This window comes from Podarcis pityusensis (genome assembly GCF_964106645.2).
Source record: "Podarcis pityusensis genome assembly, chromosome: 14".
In the NCBI taxonomy this organism is placed as follows: Eukaryota; Metazoa; Chordata; class Lepidosauria; order Squamata; family Lacertidae; genus Podarcis; species Podarcis pityusensis.
Genome location: NC_138039.1, coordinates 25,874,831 through 25,897,964, shown reverse-complemented (window position 1 = coordinate 25,897,964; position 23,134 = coordinate 25,874,831). Strand labels below are relative to the sequence as shown.

Below are 23,134 nucleotides of genomic sequence, written 5' to 3'. Positions count from 1 at the left end.
GGAATTTGTGGTTTTTTTAAAAGTCGTCATAAAGCAAGTAAAGTTACAGTACAATATACCCCCACTACACAGCAAGGGACTTCCAGGTTTGAAACCCTAGATATCACTCTTATAATATGTATAAGCCACATAAAGTGCTGTCAGGTACACATGTAGGTTTGGCAACACCTTTAGTAAGTGTAGTTTTGCTGCGCCCACAGTTCAATCCAATGGCGGAGCTTCATGCTCCGGCACCAGGGGGGAGGGCGGAGAGCAGGTGGGGCTGACGCACCACCCGTAGGGGCGTGGCGCACGTCCCGGGGCATGGTGCCCAGCGAGTGGGGGGGGCAGCCGCGATGGCACCCCACCGGGATCGCGCTGCTGGGAGCAGTGTGCTCCCCCCCCACTCCTCTTCCTCTGCCAGTGGTTCAATCATCTGATGCTGACAGGAGCCCAACTCTGCCAAAAGTCTATCAAGGCACAAATGGCTCCCTTTCCACTTCAAGGAAAGAGTCAGAGGTGAGCAAAACTCTCTGATCTCACCTAGTTTCATGAGGTGCTGCTTCCACATGCTGCCCAGCTAGAAATGTTTCCTTTCAGGTATCTGCACCCTTTGCCTTTTTGCTTTCAGAAACAAGTATAGCATCCTCTCCAGCTAGTAACTGGTTGCAAACTCCCCCATGTTAGTTGAAGCAAAGCCTTTGGAGAAAGGCCACAGCCCAATGGTGGAGCAGCTGCTTTGCATGCAGAAGGTCACAGGTTCAAACCACAGCAGCACCTTCAGCTAAAATGATCCAATAGTGGGCAATGAAAACAACCAGTTTCTCTGGCAGAGACCCTCCTAAGCGTTGCAGCCAGCAAAAGTAAATGTACAGTGGTACCTCGGGTTAAGTACTTAATTCGTTCCGGAGGTCCGTTCTTAACCTGAAACTGTTTTTAACCTGAAGCACCACCTTAGCTAATGGGGCTTCCTCCTGCCGCTGCACCACCGCTGCATGATTTCTGTTCTTATCCTGAAGCAAATTTCTTAACCTGAAGCACTATTTCTGGGTTAGTGGAGTCTGTAACCTGAAGCGTATGTAACCCAAGGTACCACTGTACCAAGCTATATTTGGCAGCTGCCTATATATTTTCCCAGCAGGGGGTGCTGTGACCCTGTGGTTTTGGGTCTCCTCACACACCCTGCTCCAATTCCCCTTTCCTAGCTGTCTTCCCAATCGCTGTGGGGGACTGAGGGGAAAGACCAAAGCAATTTCTTATCACCTGAGCAAAGAACAGAACTATGCTGTGAGTCTTACTGTCACAGGAATTTGGGTGAGGTAGAAAAGCAAATAAGAGCCAGAAAGGCCTTAGTTCCAAAGGGTTATAAAGTGGTCAGATCTTTAATAAAAACATTTGAAGGCACAGCCTATCAGTGTCCGCTTGGGAAGAGGGGGAAAAGGGAGGAGAGAAGCCACCATCCCTTCATTCTAAAAAGCTGCCTCCTGGGAAGCCGAGCCTGCCAGCGTCCATCTCTGCAGGGAAGGGAATCCCACTCAGCTGCTGGCCCTCAGCCCAAGAAGCGCAGGCCAGCCATCCCTGAGAAACCCAGCAGCACAGCAAGGACTTTGAGCAGGCGTCTGGCAGGATCGTTCAGCTCCTGAGGCAAGATTTCCAGGAAGGTGATGTACATGAAGGTCCCGGCAGCCACGCCTTCCAGCACACTCCTGGTCATGGTGGGACTGCCGCTTGCATCAGGACTATGCATCACAGCCATGCCCAGCCCGACACCCAGAGGGGACATCAGCGCAAAGGTGATGATGGAGGCTGCCAGCCAGCGCAGGGGGAGGCGGCTCTGGAGCAGCAGCAGGGCCAAGCTGGCAGCGATGATGGTCTTGTGGAGGAGAATGGCCACAGCCAGCTGGAGGACCTTTGATTCTGTGTCTTGCAGGCCCACCGCCAGGCCCTCAAACACTGAGTGGAAGGAGAGAGAGAGCGTCAGCACCAGGGAGCGGAAGGACGAGGGTGCTTTGGTGTCCCCCGTGTGGCAGTGGGGGGTCCCCGCCTCCAAGCGTGGCTGCTGCTGCTGCTGCTCAGCCAGGCTGCCCTCTTCGCCGTCTGGGGGAGAGGGGCAAGGCAAGAGGGGCAGGGAGGCCTCATCCCCCTGCCGCTCGCTGCAGGCCAGGATGATGTGCTCTAGGACCAGGACCAGCAGGAAGCCCAGCGCCAGGACCAGTTCGGGCATCGGGAAGTCCAGCTGTGGGGCAGGGAAGAAAAGGGAGGCACCATCAGGTTAGGAGAGAAACCGTTCCCTCGAGGCCCCAACGCCCACCCAAGGGTGTCTCCCCTGGAGCCAGGAGGGCCAAACCACCAAAGGAGCTCCAGAGCCTCTGGGCTCCTGAGAATTCTCCCCCAGGGCTGCAACAACCCCTATCTTGGGAATTAAACAGGAAAGGTTTCAGGTAAAGGAATGCTTGGCTACTGCTTTCAGAAGGTTACAGGGCAGCCCTGGTGTGCTTAATATGGAGGGGAGGTAAGCAGCCCATTTGAAGATCACCCTAACCTTTCCCACAGGGCAAATCTGAGAGCAACTCAGGCCTTTGTCCAGTCAACATCTCGCGGCCTCTTTCCTCCTCCTCCGAGCATAGGAGCGTGTGAGTCAGCTCAGCCCCATCACACGCTGTCTCGCAAAAGCTGGGCGGGCAGGGCCAGCGGGACTCCGGCGACCAGCAGCGCCAGCAAGATGTTCGCTGGAGCCCCCCTCCCCACTTTTAGTTCGGGGGCTGCAGCCCGTGATGCGGCTCCAACCCTCCGGGCCCGGTCACAGTGTCCTGATCCCCCGCCCTACTCTTCCCCGCTCGGTACCGGGGGAATCTGTTGGCTCAGGTCCTCGCGCAGGTCGGCCAGCGAGTCCGGCACGATGTCCAGCAGGCAAGCGGACAGGAAGACGCCACCGGCTGCGCAGCTCAGGACGCCCCGCCAGCGCGCAAAGAAGCCTGCGGAGGCAGAAAGAAAAGCGAGCGCTGAGATGGGGGGGGGGAGGAGCCCAGCCGCGACCCCCGCCCAGCTCTGCCCTGCTCTCGCCCTCACTCACCGGTCCCGCCAGCCCCCCGGAGGCTGAGAAGGACGGCAGGCAGGAGGCCGCAGAGAAGCGGCAGCAGCGCCAACCCCAGCAGGCAGCCCAGCTTCAGAACCTGCAGCGACCCCATGGCGCAGCCTGGCCCACGCGCCCCGCCCCGCCCGCCCCGAGGGGTATTTAAACCTTCGCGCCACGTGATGGGTACCGCCCATTGGTGGGCGCCGATTGGCCGACTGCCGCCTAGGGGGCGGGGCTCGCGCCCACGTGCACCAGGCTAAGGCCGGGAGCGTGGCTGCGGGCTCACTTCTCAGCAGCTTCCCGAGGGGGAAATTATGACGGGGGAGCGGACTTTGACCCCGGGAGCAAAGGTGGCCTCCCTTACGCGTCTCTCTTCTGGCCCCTTGGCACCCGCTGGCCAGAGCTATGGACAAGAGGAGTAGCTCATAGCTGTCAACGTTTCCCTTTTTTTTAAGGGAAATTCCCTTATTCCGAATAGGATTCCTCGCAAGAAAAGGGAAAAGTTGACAGCTATGGGAGTAGCTGCAGAGGCGGGCGGAGGCAAGGGGGCGTCATCTGGTTCCGTAGCCTCTGCCACCAGAGGCCCCCATGGGAGGGAGACGTCAGGCAGGGCCAGAACAGCCCCCTCCCCTCCTGTCCTTGCTGGCCATCTAAGAGCATAAGGAGAGCCTGCTGGATCAGGCCCGTGGACAATCTAGTTCAGGATTCTGTTCTCACAGTGGCTGACTAGATTCCCCCAATGGGAAAACAGCAAGCAGGATCCCAGCACCCTAGCAAATCTCCCCTCCTGCTGTTTTCAGCAGTTTCTGCCTTTAGCCATGGAGGCAGAGTGTAGCGATCAATAATAGCCATCGACTACCGTGAGTTTATCTAATGTTCCTTGAAAGCCATCCAAGTTGGTATCCATCTCTGCCACTCCTACTGGAGTGAGTTCCACAGCTGTGTGAAGAAGGACTTCCTTTTATTTGTCTTGAATCTTCCATGTGCTTCCTTGGGGGTTGGTGAGAGTTGCCTTGAGCTGAGTCAATTTGACCTTTAGCCCAGCCTTGACTGCTGGCAGGGCCAAAGAGCCTCCTCCAGAGTGTGCAATGGACTGCAACACGAGTCATGGAAGGCTCTCAGAAAATCTGACTGGGTGGGCTGCAGGGCCATTAGAAGCTTCAGTCCAAGGCAGTGGTGGTGTGGCCACGTGACTTTGGAACCCTCAGAAGTAGATGAGGGCTGTTTGGCTCTCTGTCCTGTTTGGGTGTGGACTCCATTTAGCAAAGAGAGTCCTTAATGCATCCTCTGGCACTTCTTTCCAGAAGAGAGGTCTGCCCGGCCTACTTTGTGGGAGCCTTTGTGGTGATGGTGAAAACTTCTCCTTTTCCAACATGTTATCATTTTGTACACTGGAATTTACTCTATTGCATCTATTAGTTTTTAGACTTCAGACACAATCCTATACAGTGGACGCTCGGGTTGTGAACGTGATCCATGCTTTTGCACGTTCGCAAGCCAAAGTGGCACGTCTGCGCACGTGCGGGTTGCAATTCGGTGCTCATGCGCAGAGCACAATTTAGCGCTTCTGTGCATGCGCGACCCCCGAAACCCGGAAGTAACCCGTTCCGGTACTTCCGGGTTTCGGCAGGTCCGTAACCCGAAAAAACGCAACCTGAAGTGCCTGTAACCTGAGGTATGACTGTACTGGAATTCTGACAGTTTGTGAGCTACAGCAAAGGCACCTCTGTGTTAGTGCAACTTAAGATACATCTCCACCACTTCATACAGAGATAGGAAACTTGTGGCCCTCCAGATGTTGCTAGACTCCAGCTCCCATCACCCCTGATAGTTGGACATGCTAGCTTGAGCTGTTGGGAGTTAAACTGGAGGGTCTCAGGTGCTCTGTCCCAAACAAGCTATGCCACTACAACACTGCAGTGCAACTCTGCTGATACAAAATCTTATGCCACTTAAATCTCCATTCAGGTTTCCCACATCAGAGTGGGTGGCATATGTTAAAAGGCACCCGTTGAGCAGAGTGGTGTATTGGTCTGGAGTTGGAGTCAGAGATCCTTTCTTGTTTCTGCAGCAGAGTAGCTGCCTCCTAGAGCTGCCCCTTCAGCTCCAAAGGGGAGCTTTTCAGCCACTGTGTGCTCCAAAGTCAAGGGCAGAGGAACACTGAAAAGACAAGCCAGGCTTCCATTTCAAGAGAACAGGTTGCAAGTTCTGTTATGTGCAAGGGAACTTCACAGGAAGCACAACTTAAAACACACCAAAGGAATGTATTGAATGTATTTGCCCATGTACGGGCACAGAAAACAGTACATTTATCTGGAAAGCAACACATGGAAATCTATACTGGTTGTTGCAATGCATTCCTCACTATTGCATAATCATAGGATTATTTTCTAATCTTAGAAGGGGCATGACTGTCACAATCATGAAGGGACCCTGCACTTCTGAATTTGCCACCCCCACCCAACCACTGATTGAACACAACAGAAAGCAAACACAACTAAGTACTGGACCCACCTCTCCCCACTCCATGCCCAGGCCATCACAATAGACAAACTCTGCACCCAATCACAGGGCACCAATTGTGTTAAATAACCCCCCCCCTCCAGCCCACTGCTCAGAGGGCAGTGCATGTGGCAAGTAGTTGTATCACCTGAGTCAGTTTTTAAGATCTTCTGAAGAGACCTGCTGGCTGCTCTGTGAGGGGCATATTGCTGACACCATGGAAACAGGCTTTCTCCTGATAACCCCCACTGTGCGCACAACTCGTGAGGTGGAGAATTGGAGACAGCAATGACCCTTAAATGCTTCTTAAAAACATGTATGTTTACTCAAGTTTTCCCAGATTCCAACTCTTCAATTTCTTTGCTTTGCACACTGATTGGTTTTGTAGGATGCATATTTTTTCCCTGGGTTTTTAAGGACTCTCTTTGAATGCTGTAGTTTGTATTTTTACAGTTTTCAAATGTAAGCTGCTTAGATTTGTTCTACTAAGCAGTATACAATGTTTTTTTTACAGAAAATGGCACACTTTACCCAAGGTGCTTGAGGGCATTGCTGATTTGGATTCCTGGCATTTGGAGCAGCTTCCCCTAAAACTAGGCAGAGTAGAAAGAGTGAGTCCTCCTTAGGGGCATGGACATAACTAGGATTTATGTTGGGGGGGGGCAGGCTTCATGGGGGGGAGCAGAACCTCCATTAGTTAAGTATTTTTATTGATTTACTTTATTTAGGGGAGCACCTTACCCCTGCCCCTCCTTGGTTATGCCCATTCTCAAGGGGTCTAGGAGTTGACACCCACATGGGACGAGGGGCTTTCTGCAGAGCTGAGTTGTCTTCCAAAGGGGATTCCCAAGGGGCTGGAACTAGCACTGGTCTCTGGGATGACTGGCCTTTGGCTGAGTCTGAATCAGCACAGGGCCTTGGAGCTCAGGAGACGAAGTTCCAGCTTCTTCCTCTTTCTGTAGATCACAGGCAACTTTGCCTGTCTCCCTCCTCCTCCTCCTCCTCCTCCTCCTCCTCCTCCTCCTCGAGTGACAGGCCCCATACTGTTTTCATACCCAAGGCATAAATAATGGATCAAGCCCCCATTGTTCCCCTTGATGTGTCAGGATGGTGGGGCAAGCCTCAGGTTACCAGGGAGGGAGGGAGAGGGCAGGGTAGCTGCACCAGCAAGCTAAACAGGCACGTTGGTTTCGTGGAGCTCCTTCTGTGTGGTGTTTGGGCTTCCTGTGGGGCTTCTGTGCACCAGAAGTTTCGGGTCACCTCCCATAAACCTCTAGAAACAGCAGAAGCCTGGGCTCACACTTGTGGGCATGAAGCATCCTATTGCTCTGGTCTCACAGCCTGGCACCCTTGAACCATCTCAATTCCCACTGTTACTTTCTGGGTTTATCAAAGAGAGCGCCCCAGTGGCCTCTAGGCCTCCTCATCTTGAAGGACTCCATAGTTTGTCATAGCATGGAAGGGGGGCAGAGTGGCTGCCTAAGAAGTAGAAAGAGATATCTGAGGAAGCAGAAAGCAGATCCAGGGGCTGGGGCAGCTTGTATGCCAGAGCAGACAGACAGCATTCTGCCCTCTTATGCAAAGGGCAAGATGGTGCATCCCCTCTCCCCAATTCCACATGGAGCAGCTGATCAGGTTGGCAGACGGGTCTCATTCCCAGCCAGGCGATGGGATTGAAGAGCCTCCTTGTCTCATCAGGGCACCTTTGTGGGTACAGGGCAGATGGCAGGGCTCCACCCCCCAGCATGGGCGACTTCCCTCTAGGGTCTAAGGGTAGGGAGACCTGGCTCCTTGCCAGCCTGTGGGGGTTTTGTTGCCCCTGTGGCCGGACCCTCCTCTCCTGCATGTCAGGCTGGGCTCCTTTCCTTTCTGGATGTAACTAATGCTCTGGATGGCAGAAAGGGATCGGCTCTGCAGGACCAGCACCGCATCTCCAGTGTCAGCTCCTATTTCAAGCCTCTCGGAGCAGCCGCCTTTTCCCTGGGCCCAGCCACTGTGCGCATGGGACGGGTGCCAGCATGGCCCCTTTCTTCTGGGGCCTCTGGGGGCTCTTCTTGCTGACGCATCCTCTGCCAGGTACAGGGGCGTAGCAGGGAGGGGAGTCAAGGGTCTGTGTGTGGGCATGCAAGTGGCCTCGGCTAGTGACCCCTGTCCCCTTTCTTCCAGCAGGGGCAGCGGGGGAGCCAAGCAGAAACCTGCGACAGGGTTTGGCAGGGCTATTGGCACCTCCCGGAGAGCAGCGCCAAGGGGGCTCTATTTCTCCTGAGCCCAGCCCAGGCTCGGCACATCAGCAGCACATGCACCCCCTTCTCCTCAGCCTGGAGTCCCTGTGGGGCAGGCAGCCTCCCTCTCCCCAGGCCCGGAGCCCTGAATCCCACCTGTCCAGCTTCCTCCGCAACATCTCTCTGTACTTCCAGGGCGAGGAGGAGCAGGAAGCCCCGGAGTCCTGGGAGAGCCTCCTGCTGCCACTGCTGCTGCCACCACCCAACGCCGAGAAGCCGCTCTCACCAGCAGCCTCTGGACGCTGGCTCCTCCAGGACATCCTCTTTTCCTGGCAGCGAGGCAGCTGGCATTGGGATGGGTGGCTGAGCTTTGCCCAGGACTTGCTGAGCCTCCTCCTCAGTTGGGCCCAGGACCCCCCTCAGCACCTCCATGGGCAGCAGGGCTGGGAGGTTCTCAGCAGCCTGATGGAAGCCCTGGGCCAGGCCGTCCTCTCTGGGTTGCTTGGCCCACAGGGGTCCCTTTGCCCCCCAACAGGGCAGAGTGGGTGCCAAGCAAATGCCAGTTGGCTGGGGCAATTACTCTGGCTCTTTGAGGGCACTGGCTGGACAGCCTTCCTGCACATTCACCCAGCAGGCTTCGCCCCCACCGATGGCCAGCTGAAGCCCCTTGGCCTGGTGCCCGCAACCCCCCGAGAGCTGCCCCCTGGCAATCGCAGTGAACCCAGCCTCCTAAAGACCCTGTACCGGACAGAGCAGCCAGGCACAGGCGGGAAAGTGCAGGAATCGGCAGGAGACTCCGAGGGCAACATCTTGTGGGAGACACTGGAGGAGCTGAGGCAGACACTGTGGCAAAGGGCAGGCCCCACCCTCGTCACCAGCTTCCGGAGGAGGGTCTTGTATGTGACAGGCCTTCTGGCAGTTGAGGCTTCAGAGGCAGTGGGGATCCCCCAGCCTGACCCAGATGGGAAGTGCTCCGTAGGTAGGTGGGTGGGTGAATGAGTGGGGCTGCAAGCCATGGTGGGGAGGGCAAAGGGGAGGGAGAGATGGGCAAGGCCTCCTAGGGGGCCACAACCCTAACTACTCCTCTTCTCTGTCCCTAGGAAGCCTGCAGCAGCTGCTGCTGTGGTAAGTGGTTGTGGGGACAGCTTCTGAATACCAGCTGCTGGAAGCCGCAGGAGGGGGAGAGTGTTGCTTTTATGTTCGAATCCTGCTTACTGGTTTCCCACAGGCATCTGGTTGGCCATTGTGAGAGCAGGATGTTGGATCTTTGTCCTGATGCAACAGGCCCTTCTTAAATGTCCTGGAAGGGGGTGACCAGCCTCCTTTCCCTGCGCTGGGTGGTGGTGATGCTGTTCTTGTTGTTACTCTTGGGCTGAGTTTCGTCGTTCCTTGGGCAAAAGGTGGCAAGGCCATGGGGTATGACATGGCATGGAGTGACATTCAGAAGGGGTGGTAGTGCTGCCAGGCCGTGACCTGGGCAGAGGGCCATTTGTGGCAGGACCCTGGGGGCATGTTTAGGGAAGTTTTTTAAGATTTAATGCTGTATTGTTTTTAACACTCAATTGGGAGATCCTTCGGATCTTGAAATATGGGTCCCCTCAACAAAATTTAAAATTCGGCTTTGTAATTCGGAATTTATGTGATGTGATTTAATTTGATTTGATTGGCCGGTTAATAAAAATTATTTTTAAAAAAAGAAATAGTAAATAATAATAATAATAATAATAATAATAATAATAATAATAATTATTGTGGCTGCTGGCTTGCCCTGCTGGTCCCTGCTGAGTGACCTCTGGTATGGCACTGAGTCATCTTGTGCCTGGTAAGTGGTGGACCCTTTTCTTCTCTGCTGTTCGCAGGGGAATCAGACACAACATCAGCTGGGACACCCTGCGTGTGGACTTGGCCTCCAGAGCCTCCTTCCCATGGCCTCCCGCGGTGCCCAGTTGCTTGCTGCCTGCTGGGGGAGGGCACAGGGTGAGCGAGACCCTCCCTCCAGCCCCCCGGAGAGCATTTCCGGAGCCCCCCTCCCAGGCAGAAGTCCTGGAGGCCGCCTGCAACGAGAGCATCCCCGGCTTGCCAGGAATCTCCAACTTCACCATCTACTTGTATTGCACCCTCTTCAATGGCTCCAAAGAGCCCCACCGGCCCCCGCCGGACCTGGAGGCCTTGTGTTCCAGCACCACCTGGTACTTCTCCTCCATCGAGGGTGACCCGGTCTGGATACGAGCTTGCAAGGAGTACTTCCCCCAGCAGTTCAACAGCACGGTGTGTGGCAATGCCTCTGTCCTCTTGCACCTTGGGCCCCACCAGGAGCTGGTGGAGGAGCTCTGTGCCAACCTCTCCATGCCCTTCTGGCCCAGCCGTTGCTCAGAGGCTCTGAGCAGGCCTCTGCTGGGCCAGGAGGACTTCTGGACCTGCCTCTCCCTGGAGAACCAGACTCTCTGGACCCAAAACCTCTGCAGCAGCAGCAGCCTGCGGGAAGTCTCTGATGCCACAAGGCAGTGGCTGGGCACCCTCTGCCACAGCCCGCTGGCCCAAGGGGCTGGGCTGAATGCCTCTCTGCGTCAGAGCATGGAAGCAGCAGGGTGCGGCGCCAGGGCCTGGAGCCCCCAAGCGCTGCATAACACCAGCTTCCTAGCTCAGTGTGGGGATGCCCACCTGCAGAGCTTCCAGGAGCTTGTGTGCAGCAACGAGTCCCTACTGCAAGCCCTGCAGCTGGCCCACCCCTGGGTACGGGTTCACTGCTTGGCTGTTGAGCAGGATAGGAGCTGCTCCCTCCCATGGCTCCCAGGGGTGCTGCCACTGCCCCCGCAGCTCTGCCAGGATGCGCCGGCCTTCCTGACAGCACTGGTATCCCAGTTGGCCTGGTGCAAAGAGCCCCCCCACTCCTCTTCCCAGTGGGCTCCCAGTGCCGGCTACCTGCTGCGGCTGCTGGACTTCCTGCTGGCTTCTCCTGCCCTTGGCGAAGTGGGGCAAGAGGGAGCCAGGCAGCAGCTGGGCCAGGCTCTCCTGCTCTCCAGCCTCCTGCACAACAGCTCCTTTGGGACTTCTCTCCAAGCCAACTTCTCCCTGAGCATCCTGGAGGATGTGAGCCAGTTCCTGCAGGAAGGCGAGCTGGATCCGGCCACCAAGGAAGACCTGCTTAACTGCTTTGGGGTGGGTGATGCTCTGGGGACAGGAGGAGGGTAGGGGAGGCTACTGCCCATAGCCACATGGGAATGCCTGATAGGATTGTGTCCCCGCCCTAGGGGGACACACAGGGGAAGCCCAAAAAGGGGGTCTGCCCTCTGGGCTGCATGAACGGATTTAAACATGAGGAGAGGATATATTGTTTAGTTATTACCATTCATTGCTCATGTGAGTCAGATCACGGGTTCAGTCCCTTCCTCTTCCAGGAGAGTTTCACAGAATCATAGAATTGTAAAAAATCTGAAGGGTCACCTAGCCCAACCCCCTGCAAAATAATCAAGAAATACTAAAATGTAATTCCCCATTGAGGGAACATTTAGTGGACCACATACAATCACTGCAAACTATATCAAGCACTCTGCTCCTTCTCTGTTCAGCATACAATGGAAAACAAGGTTTAACGCTTTTCTCCATGGTGCATCTTACACACTTACAGCCACCTGCCTCACTCTCACCTACCAGCCTAGATGGCTTTAAAAGAGCATTAGACCAAATCATGGGAGGAGAGGCTTGTCGATGGCTACTGGCCACGAGGACTAAGGCGATAATGCTTCTGAATCCCAGTTTCTGGAAACTGCAGGAAGAGAGAGGGCTCTTGCGCTCAGGTCCAGCTTGTGGGTTTCCCCTTGGGGCATCTGGGTGGCTACTGTGAGAATAGGATGCTGGCCTAGAGAAACCCCTTTTGGTCTGATCCAGCAGGGTCTTCTTATGTTCTTCTCTCTCCTCCTTGCAGCCTTTGCTCTGGAATCTGCTGGAGAGGGAGGAAAACATCTCAGCTCTGGAGTTCTTCATGCAGGTACCTTCCCTCCATCCCAGTCTCCAGTCCTGTTGGTCCTGAAGCCACTTGACTCCTTCCTTGGCCCAATACTGGTCCCTGGAGCAAAGCTGCACCTCTCCTCCTCCTCTTCCTCCTCCAACCCCAAGGTTGACCTCTCCCCCTTTCCCCTCCTTCCTGTCCAAGGCTCCTCCCTGCACCATCTTTCAGGCTCCCTTGCAGCAGCTCCAGTGGGACAGGGAAGGGAGTGGTGCTGCTGTTGCTGCCTTGCCTCCTCCTCTCCCTCCCACTTTTCCAGGAATACCTGCAGATGCCCCATAAGGTTGTCCAGAGGCTGCTGTGGTCAGCGGAAGGTGAGACCATCCAGAGGTTCCTGGCCCTGCTGCACCGCTCCTGGGATCACCTGCAGATGAAGGTAGGTCTGTGGCAGAAGGGCTGGACTTGATCTGGGATGTAGCACCTGTGCACCTGTGAAGCCTTGACATGCCCACCAGGCTCCATATGGAAAGGGGGGTATTTGTTTAATGTAGGTGCTGGTTGGCAGCTCCAGACCTCAGCGCCTGGAGAGTCCCAGGTGGAGGACCGCTGCCCTGTGAACCCCTCCAAGGGGACTCCCTTTCCCTCTGCTTCCCTCCACCAGGTGCCTCCATGGGACGAGCGGGCAGTGGAGTCACTGGCTGCCCAGCTCCTGAGCAAGTTCCCTCAGCCAACCCCGCAACTCTTCCTTCACCTCTCTCACTTTGTGCCTTTCATGGCTGCCTCGGACATCCTTCGCTTGCCATCCGCCTTGCTGGCCAACGATAGCGTGTGAGTGGTCCCCCAGGCACTTGCATGGCTTGGCCCAAGCCTTCCTGGGGCATCTTTCCCCAAACCACCTCCAGAGCCCTCAGGTCCTCCCTGCCCTGTTGAAGCCCTCTGAGTTTAGCCCCAGGTCCTAATTAAGGTGGGGTTAGTCCCCAAACCCACTTTCAGGCAGGAAACCTTCAGGAAAGATGGTGCCTGAGCATTTATTTATTAAAATTGTCAGTCGCTTTATCATGCCCAGGGCAACCCAAAGTGACTTACTATCCAGCAAATAGACAATAAATTCCACATAGATACATTAAAACCAAGAGGAAGGAGAAATACGTTAGAAACATCCCACCTACTTCTAAAAGGTCATAGAGAGCTCAAGGCCAAATGCCTGGTTATAGAGGAAAGTTTTTGCCTGGTGCCTAAAGATAAATAATGATGGTGCTAGGCGAGCCTTCCTGGGGAGAGCATTCCACAAACAGGGAGCCACTGCAGGAAAGGCCTGTTCTCATGTTGCTACCCTCTGGACCTCTTGTGGTCAGAATAGAATGTCCTTTCTGTCACTTCTGAGTAGCCACAACCAGCCCCTCTTACTGCAAGGAGGGTCCAGGCCCTCTCATTTCACCTGCTTATGTTGGTCTTCCTAGGCTGTGCCCATCCCCCTGGCCTCGGGCCAGGTAGTCCTTCACTCAGCATGCTGTCTGTGTGCCTGTAGTTTTCTCAGGTGGGGGTGGAGGAACTTCTCTTTCTAACGTGGCCTCTTTCTTCCCCTCTCCAACCCTCAGCTTGGCCATCATTAGCAGCCAAAGTGCCCGGATGACACTGGCGCAAAAGCGAGCCCTAGTGCAGCGCCTCCTGCAGGCCGAGCACCTCCTGGGCAAAGTCCCTTCCTGGCCCCCGGAGTTCCTTCACAGCCTCCAGCCTCTCCTTCCTCACCTGCCGCTTGGCCACTTCCTTCAGCTAACACCACAGCAGGTGGGACCAGGGTGCAGAGGCTGAGAGCAGCCGGGGTGGGTGTCCTGGGCACCTCCTTCAGTTGCACCTGGAAAGCTGGGCAAGCTCTCTGCTGCCTCGGTGGGGATAAACCCTTTGTGAGAAGGTGCAGTCCCTGCCTCCAGCCCCCTCCCTACAGGACTGGAAGCTGGTGGTGCACCCTCTGGAACCCCGGAGGGGGGGTTGAGCATGCCCGAGAGTACCCACTTATGCCAGGGATGGTGCTTCCATAAAATAATAGAATTGTAGAGTTAGAAGGTTGGTCATGTTGTCCAACCCCTGCAATGCAGGAATCACAGCTAAAGAATCCATGCCAAATGGCCATCTGACCTCTGCTTTAAAACCTCCACGGAAGGAGAGTCCACCACCTTCCAAGGCAGTCCATTCCACTGTCAAACAACGCTTAAATGTTGGTGTGTCCCTCCAGATCCAGAGCTTGGTGAATGGCTGGCAGGAGGCTGAGCTGGGCCTGGCTCAAGGGCGCCATGTAGCACGTAGTTTGCTCAACAGGAGCCATGAGAGCACCGAGGAGCAGATGTGCAGGTGAGCGGTGGGGAGGCAGGCTTGGGAGCAAACTGACCTGGGTGATTTTGTGTCCCAGGATATCCCACTTATTGCTGGGTGCAGCTGTTCAAGGCAGGAGTTCACAGGGGAAGAGATTTCCTCCCAAGGCAGCACTCCACATGGGTTTGGGTCCAAGGGAGAGCAAGGCATGCTGCGTTCAAGAGACAAGCCAAAGGTGACCCCGGGGACATAATGGTTGCTAGACCAGACAGGAGTTATGTCCCCAAAGTATTTCCTGGCAAAGATGCGTCATGGCAGCAGGAGTTGAGGAACCCCAGATGGAAGGCTATTTGTCCACATGGTTCTCTTTCAAAGTCTGTGGACACATGGAGTGTACAGAACATGTGAACTTCAGAAGGGCCCTGCAGCAGCAGCAGCTGAGTCAGGCTGAAGGGGTCCATCTGGTCCAGCATCCTATTCTCACAGTGGCCAGCCAGATGCCCCAGTGGGAAGCCCAAAAGCAGGAGCTGATGGCAGCAGGAACTCTCCCCAACTTGATTCCTATGATCTGGACCTTTCCTAAAAGAGCAAAAGTTCTTCAGAGGGGGAGGAGCATCACCTTTTGCGTATCTGGAGCAAAAACCGACCAGAAGCATCAGAATTTGTGGTCTAGAACAGCAGGCAGGCCTACATGGGGTGTGGCTAGCACCAAGTGAGCAAGTCCCAACAGCCCCCTTATGCCTGTGCCCCCTCCCCCACCCTCACAGGCTCGGGGCTCTCACCTGCTTCCTCAGCATCGGGGACTTGCGTCTGATCTCCCCCTTGCAAGATCTGTGGGGGCCGATCGAGAAGCACCTCCTGGAGTGTGTGGCCAGAGGGGTGGTGGACCCTCATGGGCAGGTGAGTGGTGAAGAGGACCAGGCTCTCTTGGGCCCAGCAGAGCCTAGCCTAGGGCCAGTGCTGCTGAGGACTCTTCTCCCCACTGTCCCTCAGCCTCCCTCTGGGGGCAAGCTACTCTTCATAGAGATCCAGCTCTGGTGATGCTCTCCCAACTGGAAGCAAACCTGCAGAACCCTCCTCTGCTCCAGGACTGAAGCCTCCTTTATCAAAGCTGGCTCCTTCCCCTGGTTGGGCCACCACCTCATCTGACTTGCCGTTGCCTTCTCCTTCTCCTCCTCCTCCTCCTTCCAGCTGGCCCATGCCCTGGCAGAGCTCCTGCCTTCCTCGGTGGGCTCCCACGAGCTGCAATCCTGGCGGGGTCTTGTGCCAGCCATGGGGGTGGAGTTCCTGCGGGGCCTGTCAGAGTCTCAGGTAGGGGCTATCCTCCCAGAGCTGCAAGCAGCACAGCTTAGCCGTGCCCAGGTGAGTAGTCCTGAGGGTATGCTATGCATCTGCTGTGGGGGGGGGTGTTAGGCAAATTTGAGCCATTCCTCTCCAGAGTTGGGGGCAGCAGCAGCCTGTCTCAGGAGACATCCTGCCTAGGTCAGTCCCACCAACTCCCTGTCAAGGGGATGGGCTAGGGCTTCCACTTCCTTATGCTCAGGCAGCTTCCTTATTTGTTGGGAGTTTTTTTTAAGCCACCCTCTAAATATAAATCGATGGCTATCAATAAGAAAAATTAGCAACAATAATTTTAAACTTACAAAAAGTTACAATAGCAAAAAAACCCTGAAAGCAGATTTAGGGGCGGAGCTATACTCATGCTTTATAACATTAAAAATCTGTTATTAAAATGCGACACCAGAGGACACTGCAGAGCAGCGAGCCACCAGCCATGGGAAACTGCATTAAACGTTACAGAATATTACGTATATTTAATAATGTTTAAAAGATCAATGTAGATCCAGCCTAAAACTCAATCAATTTTCTAAGCATCTGGGTGGGCTTATATAAATAAGAATGTTTTTAGCAGGCACTGAAAATAGTACAAGGAAAGAGTTCCAAAGTGGAGGTGCTGCCACACTAAGAGATCCTTCTTCCCTTCAGGCTCTCCTGCTGCTCTCACAGGCCCTGCAGATGGAGAATGTGAGTATCACCCCGAAGGTGAAGCTCAGAGGTGGATGTGGAGGTCTGGGGCAGAGACCTCCTTGTTTGACCTGGTCCAGATAGCAGGGACAGGTCAGCAGTTGGCAGGCCCACAGCTCTGAAGATAGCAGACCCCAGCTTGGCTTGGAGAATCTGCCACCTCACTATTCTTCAGGAAAGAAGAGCTGAAAAGAAGTAGTGAGAAATAAAGTCTAGTCTGGGACGGGAGGAGTTCCCTGGGAATCTTGCCTCTATTATGACCGTTTTGTAAATCTGCAAGCTACAGACATGCTTGTTCAATCCAAAATGGAAAGCAAAGCATCTCCCTGTCTGCTGATACTGTTGGGCAGAGGGATCCAAAGCCCCACCAGTACCACCACCCCACCCCTTGGTTGCCAGTGATGGGCTCTGTGGCCTCCCTCCCACCCTGCCTTCTGTCTCTGCAGGTGACGCTGAGTGGGGCTGAGCCTCTCTGCTCCCTCCTCGCTGGCCTGGGTCCCCAATCTCTGGAGGTGGCAGTGGCTGCTGTCTTGGCCAGAGGCTGTGCATGTGTGGGCCCCACTCTGCCCCATCTCTCAGGAGCTCAAAAGGCAGGTCTGCTTCAAGCTCTGCAGGTATCTGGCGAGGTCGACAGGGATCCGGGTGGGGGTGGTGCCCTCGAATGGCTTCAGCCACCCTAACCGCATGTCCCCTTCTTGTGCCTGTCCCAGAGGTATGGCCCAGAGTCCCCTGTCCTCAGTGCGCACCTGGACTGCCTCCTGCCTGCTGTCCCTCTCAAGCTCCTGCAGGTGGACACCCAGGCCCTGCTGGGGAGGAGCAGCTGGCACCGGAAGGCACCTTGGTCCCCACAGCAGGTATGGGAGAAGAGTGCTGGGCAGGGCGATGGGAGGCCAAAGCAAAGGGTGTCGTTCACTCCCTGTGGTGTCTCCATAGCTCAGGGGTAGAGCATGCAGACAGCCATAGGCTCAGCACCTACCAGCATCTCCAGGGGAAGCTGGGAATTGTTCCCTGGAGAGCTGCTGTCAGTCCATGCTGACAATGCTGACCTAGATGGACCCACGATCTGGCTTGGCACAAGGCAGCTTCCTAGCTTCTTTTTATGTTCCTCTTTCTCAGGCCCAGTTCCTTTGGCAGAGCATTGAAGCCAGTGCCAACATGACGGGGGACCTGATCTGGTGAGAGCCAACTCCCCTCCTTCTCCCCTCCTCTGTTAACGGGATGACATGGGTGGCGATGGCTGAACTGTCTCCCCATGGCAGGGGACTGGGACACCTGGCCATGGGACTATCCTGCACCGCTCTGCAGACCTTTGAAGCTGGGGCAGATTTTCTGGCTGTTCTGGAAGCTCTCTACAGCCAAGACCTCCACCTGCCCTGGAGCCTGGTAAGAAGGCATTGGGGAGAGGCCTACCCTGGATGGAAGCAGGGAATGGGCTCAGCGGGTGCAGAGCAATGGGCCTGGGCACATAATGCCCCCCTCCTCAATTAATGTCAAGCTGTGCCTTTGCTTCCAGAAAGGATGCATCTGGGAGGAGATCCAGAGGAGACCCAGCCTCTCTACTGTGGAGTTGCTGGGGCTGGGACCCCAGTTCCTCATGGACTTGCCGTAGGTGACCTGCTTCCCCACCCCGAGTGCCTGTCCTCCCTCCCACTCAACACACCCGGTTAGGTAGGTGGCTGCAAACCTCTTGTGCTGCCTCCTTGTGACCCAGGATTTGATGGGCATCAGACCTCTTGGCTGCATTGGAAGCTCCCCCTAGTGGCTAAGAAAGGCATCAAAGGTGCTGGGTTTGTTTTGGCGAGAGGAGAGAGAGCCATATTCAAATATCTGCCACTGAAAAGGCTTGCAGCCTTTCTCAACCTGTGGGTCCCCAGATCTTACTGAACTACAACTCCCATCACCCCTAGCTAACAAGGCCAGAGCTCAGGGATGATGGGAGTTGTAGTCCAACAACATCTGGGGACCCACAGGTTGAGAACCGCTGCTAGAGGAACCTATAGGAAGACCTTCCTGAGTCTTCAGGCTTTTCAGCAGTGCAGCAGGCTGCTGTATTGACTGAGGTGGGGGGGCGTGTACGTTTCACCCCTTGATTCTGTGCTACTGGGCCAGATCCAGCACTCCTCCCTGCCTCCCCTGCCTTGCCTGGCCTGCTTCTTGCTGCTGAAGTGAAGTGTTCCTTCCTGGCCAGGACTCACCTGCTGGACAAGCTTCCTGGCAAGTCCTTCCTGCTGATCTTGGACTATGTAAGGAGCCACCCACACAACCTGTTGGTCTTGCCACCCCCTCGACGGGCCGCCCTCGCCCGGCACAGTTTGCAGGCACTACTGGTAAGGGGGAGAGGAGCAGCGACCAGTTTTGAGAGCCAGAGTGGCACAGCTGGGACCCAGTGCACTTCTCCACCTCCCCACCACCACCACCACCTCTGCTGTGGGTTTATTGGTTTGCTTGGGATCTGTGAAATGGGGACAATAGTTATAGTGTGAGGTCCAAAATGAGCCAATAACTGGAGGCTCATCTGGGACACATTCTATCCTTTCCAGGTGCAGGAGGACCACAGGGAAGGGTGCAGGGAGGGAAATTCCTTGAGGCATTCTCCCCTCCATCCCTCCCTCTCTCCCTATGTCAAAATGCAACAGTGAGCTCTGATGGAGTGCTGTGTCTTCAGGCACCCTGTCCTTGGGCTCAGGGATGGGGCGGCAGCAAAGTTACCCTTCCCAGGCCAAACTCCTTGCAGCACCACCACTCCTGGCTGGGACCAGTGGGAGCCACCCACCCACCTCCCTCCCCTCTGTATTTCAGCAAAGGTCCCAAGGGGAGGCAGACATCTCAGTGGAGATATTGAGCTTGCTTGGCCCTTTGGTGGGCTTCCTGGAGCCCGACAACCTGGTCCATGCCAATCCTGCAAATCTGCTCCAGCACCTGGATGAGCTACGGGAGACCTGCCTCGATAATGGTGTTGCGGAAGTGCTTGGGCAGCTGCTGATGGCAGATGGTGCTTTGGGGTGAGGAAGGTGCCTTTTTGGAGCCTGGCTGAGCTCAAGGCCTCGGCTTGCCTACATGACCACCTCACTGTTTCACCACTACAGGGACCCAGAGCACTGGAGCCAGGTGGAGCTGGAGCAGCTGGGGCATTTGGTGTTCAGGCTCCCTCCGGAGAGCACCCAGCGAATCCCCCAGGTGAGGCAGGGTGAGGGTCTGTATCCATGTTTATCTCCTGCGCTGGAGGGTCCTTCAGCATTCTGTCTCACTGCCAAATAGCTCTGATTGCAAACTGTGGCTGTGGTGTGTGTGTTCTCCCCACCCTCATCCTCATCCAGCAATCAGCTGCAGACTGCCTCTGGACATGGAGGCTCCACCTAGCAGCCACGGCTGACCTCCAGCGGCATCCTCACCAGTGGTGGACCTAATAATAATAACTACTACGTCTCAGTTTTTGATTAAAATTGCTGTCCTCGATCATCTCAAACATCAAAGTCATTGGTGTAAATAAAATTTCCCTATGCCTTATCATTTTCAAGTTCCTGCAACGGTTCACCTTTACATCTGTGCTGTTGACTCTCAAATTTTGGGATTGTTGAATTATATCCAACAAAAATAATAATCAATTTTAGTCATGTAAATTGGGTCTAATACACCCAAAATTGTTAAGCCATGTGAACTAAAATCACTTCTGGGGCCCCTCTGGGTTTATGGGCCCTGAAGCTTAAGTTTCATTAGTTTATAGTAGATCTGCCCTGATCCCCACCCTCAGGACCTTTGCTCATGCACTGCTTGGCAAGTAGTTCTTTATAAGAATTATCACACGTTGCATATGTGAAATGCATAATTTATTTATTTTTCTAAAAAAAGAATTGTCAGACATTGCATGAAAGCACTTCCTATTGTCTCATCATCTGATTGCTTGGGGAGGGGGTGGGCTGAGGGGCTGAAGTGGGGAGAGGAGCCCCACAGATGGGCTCTGCTGTGTCAGTGTGTCCCTGCCTCTCTGGCTTGCTTAGCTGTGATTCCTGCATTGCAGGGGGTTGGACTAGATGATCGCTGGAGTTCCTTCCAACTCTACAGTTCTGTAATTCTATGACCTGCCTCTCCCATCCTGTTCTGCTCCAGGCAGTGCTGAGCAAGGACCTTGTGGAGCAGCTGCTGCAGAGCCAGAAGCTGTGGGAGGAGAGTGAGCAGGGCCAGCTGTGTGACCCTCAAGGGCCAGGCGGGGGGCTGCAGGCCCAGAAAGAGGCCCTGGTGAGGAGGAGCCTGGAGGGCTCCCAGGAAGGTGAGCTTCTGTCTGAGGAGGTGCCCCTGAAGCACACTCAGGCCAAGGGGAGGGGTTAGGGACCCTCCCTGTCCTTTTGGGCTAGCTCATTGCCCACCCCCACCCCTGCCGGACTCCCTGTGCAGAACCTGTGCCCAGCTGCTCCGACATCCGGGCCTCTTTCCCCTCGGCCTGGAGCGCCACCCAGATCAGCGCAATGGAGCTGGACCAGTTCCATGACTGCCTGAGCCTCATCAGTCAGGACCTCGCCCTCCGTCCGTATCAGCGCCAGGCTGCTCTCAGCAAAGCCAAAGAGGTGAGTTCTCCACCAGACTGTATTCTGACCCCAGAGGGTCCCAAGACACCGGGGGGGGGGGGTATTCAGCCAAGTCTGACTCAGAGCAGACCCTCCAAGTGTCCCTATTTTCAAGGGACAGTCCCAGATTCACAGAAGCTGTCCCTGTTTCTGATTTGACCCCGGAATGTCCTGTTTTTCCTTAAGACATCCTTATTTTCATTGGAGAAATGTTGGCGGGTACGTCAGAGTAGACCCTTTGGAATGAATGAACCTAAGTGAGTCTTGTCAATTAACTTTAGTAGGTCCCTTCCAGCATGTAGGCCAGGCCTTGAAAGCCACCCAGGGCCTTGGCTGAAGGCGGCTCCTGCCATAAATAGCTCACGGACACTTTGGGCCTCCCTCAGCCCCAAAGGGTCGGGTGGGGGGTTGCCCGGGGGGCAGCCTGTCCAGCCTACAGGGAGGCCTTTCATGCAGTTGGACCATGAAGCCCTCTTGTTCAGGAGTGGGACATCCATGAGCAGGTTTTGCTTTGGGGGGAGGGTGTCTCCAAGGTGTGAAGGAAGGGACTGTGGCTTAGCAGGGTCCCCCTGTGCTTGCAGGTTCTGGGGCCGACCTGGGCAATGGGCGCAGTGGAGATGCTGCAGTTGGGTTTCCTGGCCCTCCAACTGAGCGAAGAGGAGCTACAGGAGCTGGAGATTCCTGACTGGGGAGCCTTGTCAGTGCTGGGGGGCCTGGAAGGCTGGACAGAGAGGCAGGTGAGGGGCTCTTCATTTTTCTGGCTCACCCACTGCATACCTCCCAAGTGTCCCGATTTTCCAGGCAAAGTCCCGGAATTACGAAAGCCATCCCAGCTTCTGATTTGATCCATGGAGACAACTGTGTCCCTGTGGCCAGGTTGAGCTTCAGAGGCAACATGCCACCTTCCATCCCCTTTTGTGATCTCAGGCCTTCTGAGGCAGCCTGGGCAGAAGCTGCCAGCCAGCCAGCCACAACCACGTGGCTTTGCCTGGGTGTCTGGCCACAGTCCTGATGGGGCCTCCCCATTGTCTCTCTGCACACCCAGATGCAGGCTGTGGTTGGCAGCCTCCTTGCAAAGCAGCACAAGGTGAGCGCGGAAAATCTGGCACTGCTGGACTTGGTGTCTCTCGGGCACCTCCTCTGTGGGCTGCAGGTGGCGGAGATCAGGCAGCTCAACAGCCAGGAATTCAGGTAGGGAGGCTGGAAGGCACAGGGATTGGCAGAGGGCCTGGGAGCCCTCTAACCTTGGACGGGTTGCTGCTCCCAGCCTTCTACGGTTGCAGGCAGGACACACGCACACCCAGTTTCCAGTTTCTGTTTTGGTGCAGAGGCCTCCACCTCCCTCCCTGCACCCCAGCTACAGCCCTCTTCCTTCCCCACAGCAAGGCAGCCTCCTTCCTGGGGTTGCTCCATCTCAGCTGCTCTGAGGAGAAACTGGAAGCCCTGGCCTGGCTCCTGGTCACCCCCACTGCCTTTGGGCCTGTCGCCATGTGGGGCCCAGGGATTTTCACAGAGATTGGGACGCTGGCAGGTCGGTGGCTGTGTGGTGGAGGGAGTCCTTGCTTCTGTCTTGCTTTCGGGGCAACACACCCTGGGTGGGCACCACCGACCTCTTTCTCTTCTTCCCAGCGGGGCTGCCGGACATCGTCCTCTCGTCCCTTGTCCCAGAGCAGCTTCGGGCTCTGACCCCAGAGGCAGTTGCCTTGATCCCCGCCCCCAAATTTGCAGTGAGTGCCTTGTTGTCCTGGGGGTCTGGGATGGGGAGGGGGAAGCCTGGGGCGGGCCTCTCAGCTGGGGCTCTAAATGTGGGCCAGGCAGGGGCTGCCCCTCCAGTGCTGGGCCCAGCGGAAACGGGTGGGGGGTGGAGCATCATCCCACTTGCGCTGGCAGCTCCTGGTGGGTTCTGCCTCGCCTTTCTCTGCTCCCCCTCAGGTGGTGTTCAGCCCAGCCCAGCTGCTCAGTCTGACAAGCCCCCAGGCATCGGCTGTGACAGCCCAGCAGTATGGACTCCTCAGTCCTAAGCAAAAATGGGCCCTGGAGCTGGCGCAGTGCGAAGGGGAGCCCTGCCAGGACTACAGGAGTATGTGCCCACCCCTGCCTTGACCCCTGCATGCCTCACCATGGGCACTGCCCCCTGGCATGCCACCTCCCAGCGCTGTGCTGCCCCTGGCCCCTCCAGTGAAGCTGTGCTCCTCTTCCTCCTTCTTCCTCCACAGGCAGAAGTGGCTCAGGGCTCCGTCCAGCTGTTTTGCTGCTGCTTCCATCTTGCTGCCTCCTTTTGACTTTCGGGGGCCCCCTGGCCTTGCAATAAAACTGCCCCTTTGCACTGACTCTGGCTGGTGCCTGCGACCGTCTTGTGCCCTCCCCCACTCGCTGCCTCCAGTACCACGGGGCAGACGAGGCGACCAGTATGACCACCTGTTGACACGGACTGGCAGCATGTCTGCAGGATAATTTTGACTGGGGATTGAACCTTGGGTCTTCTGCATGCCAGGCAGGTGCTCTGGCCCTG

At 55.7% G+C, this 23,134-nt stretch overlaps 1 protein-coding gene across 1 annotated transcript; it reads left to right on the top strand.

The window, feature by feature from the left end:
• The first annotated feature begins 1,538 nt into the window (after nt 1-1,538).
• On the top strand, nt 1,539-22,952 carry STRC (stereocilin). Its single transcript, XM_080981438.1, has 29 exons — nt 1,539-2,250; nt 7,724-8,758; nt 8,880-8,904; nt 9,639-10,938; nt 11,705-11,767; nt 12,045-12,161; nt 12,387-12,553; nt 13,324-13,513; nt 13,959-14,074; nt 14,803-14,935; nt 15,227-15,397; nt 16,022-16,060; nt 16,507-16,674; nt 16,771-16,914; nt 17,177-17,235; nt 17,320-17,443; nt 17,574-17,665; nt 18,249-18,387; nt 18,860-19,062; nt 19,147-19,237; nt 20,168-20,327; nt 20,453-20,622; nt 20,809-20,841; nt 21,204-21,359; nt 21,668-21,813; nt 22,005-22,153; nt 22,252-22,349; nt 22,555-22,702; nt 22,839-22,952. Exons 1-29 carry the CDS (start codon nt 1,644-1,646, stop codon nt 22,931-22,933), a joined length of 6,138 nt encoding a protein of 2,045 aa, XP_080837564.1. The 5' UTR covers nt 1,539-1,643; the 3' UTR covers nt 22,934-22,952.
• Nucleotides 22,953-23,134: the final 182 nt, after the last annotated feature.

What these genes read in the sequence shown, in the direction of transcription:
- STRC (XM_080981438.1), top strand. Translation starts at nt 1,644, where the DNA reads ATGTACATGAAGGTCCCGGCAGCCACGCCTTCCAGCACACTCCTGGTC. An exon ending in CATTGGAGAAATGTTGGCGG is followed by an intron (nt 20,842 to 21,203) that starts GTACGTCAGAGT and finishes CTGTGCTTGCAG; the next exon opens with GTTCTGGGGCCGACCTGGGC. An exon ending in CTCAACAGCCAGGAATTCAG is followed by an intron (nt 21,814 to 22,004) that starts GTAGGGAGGCTG and finishes CCTTCCCCACAG; the next exon opens with CAAGGCAGCCTCCTTCCTGG.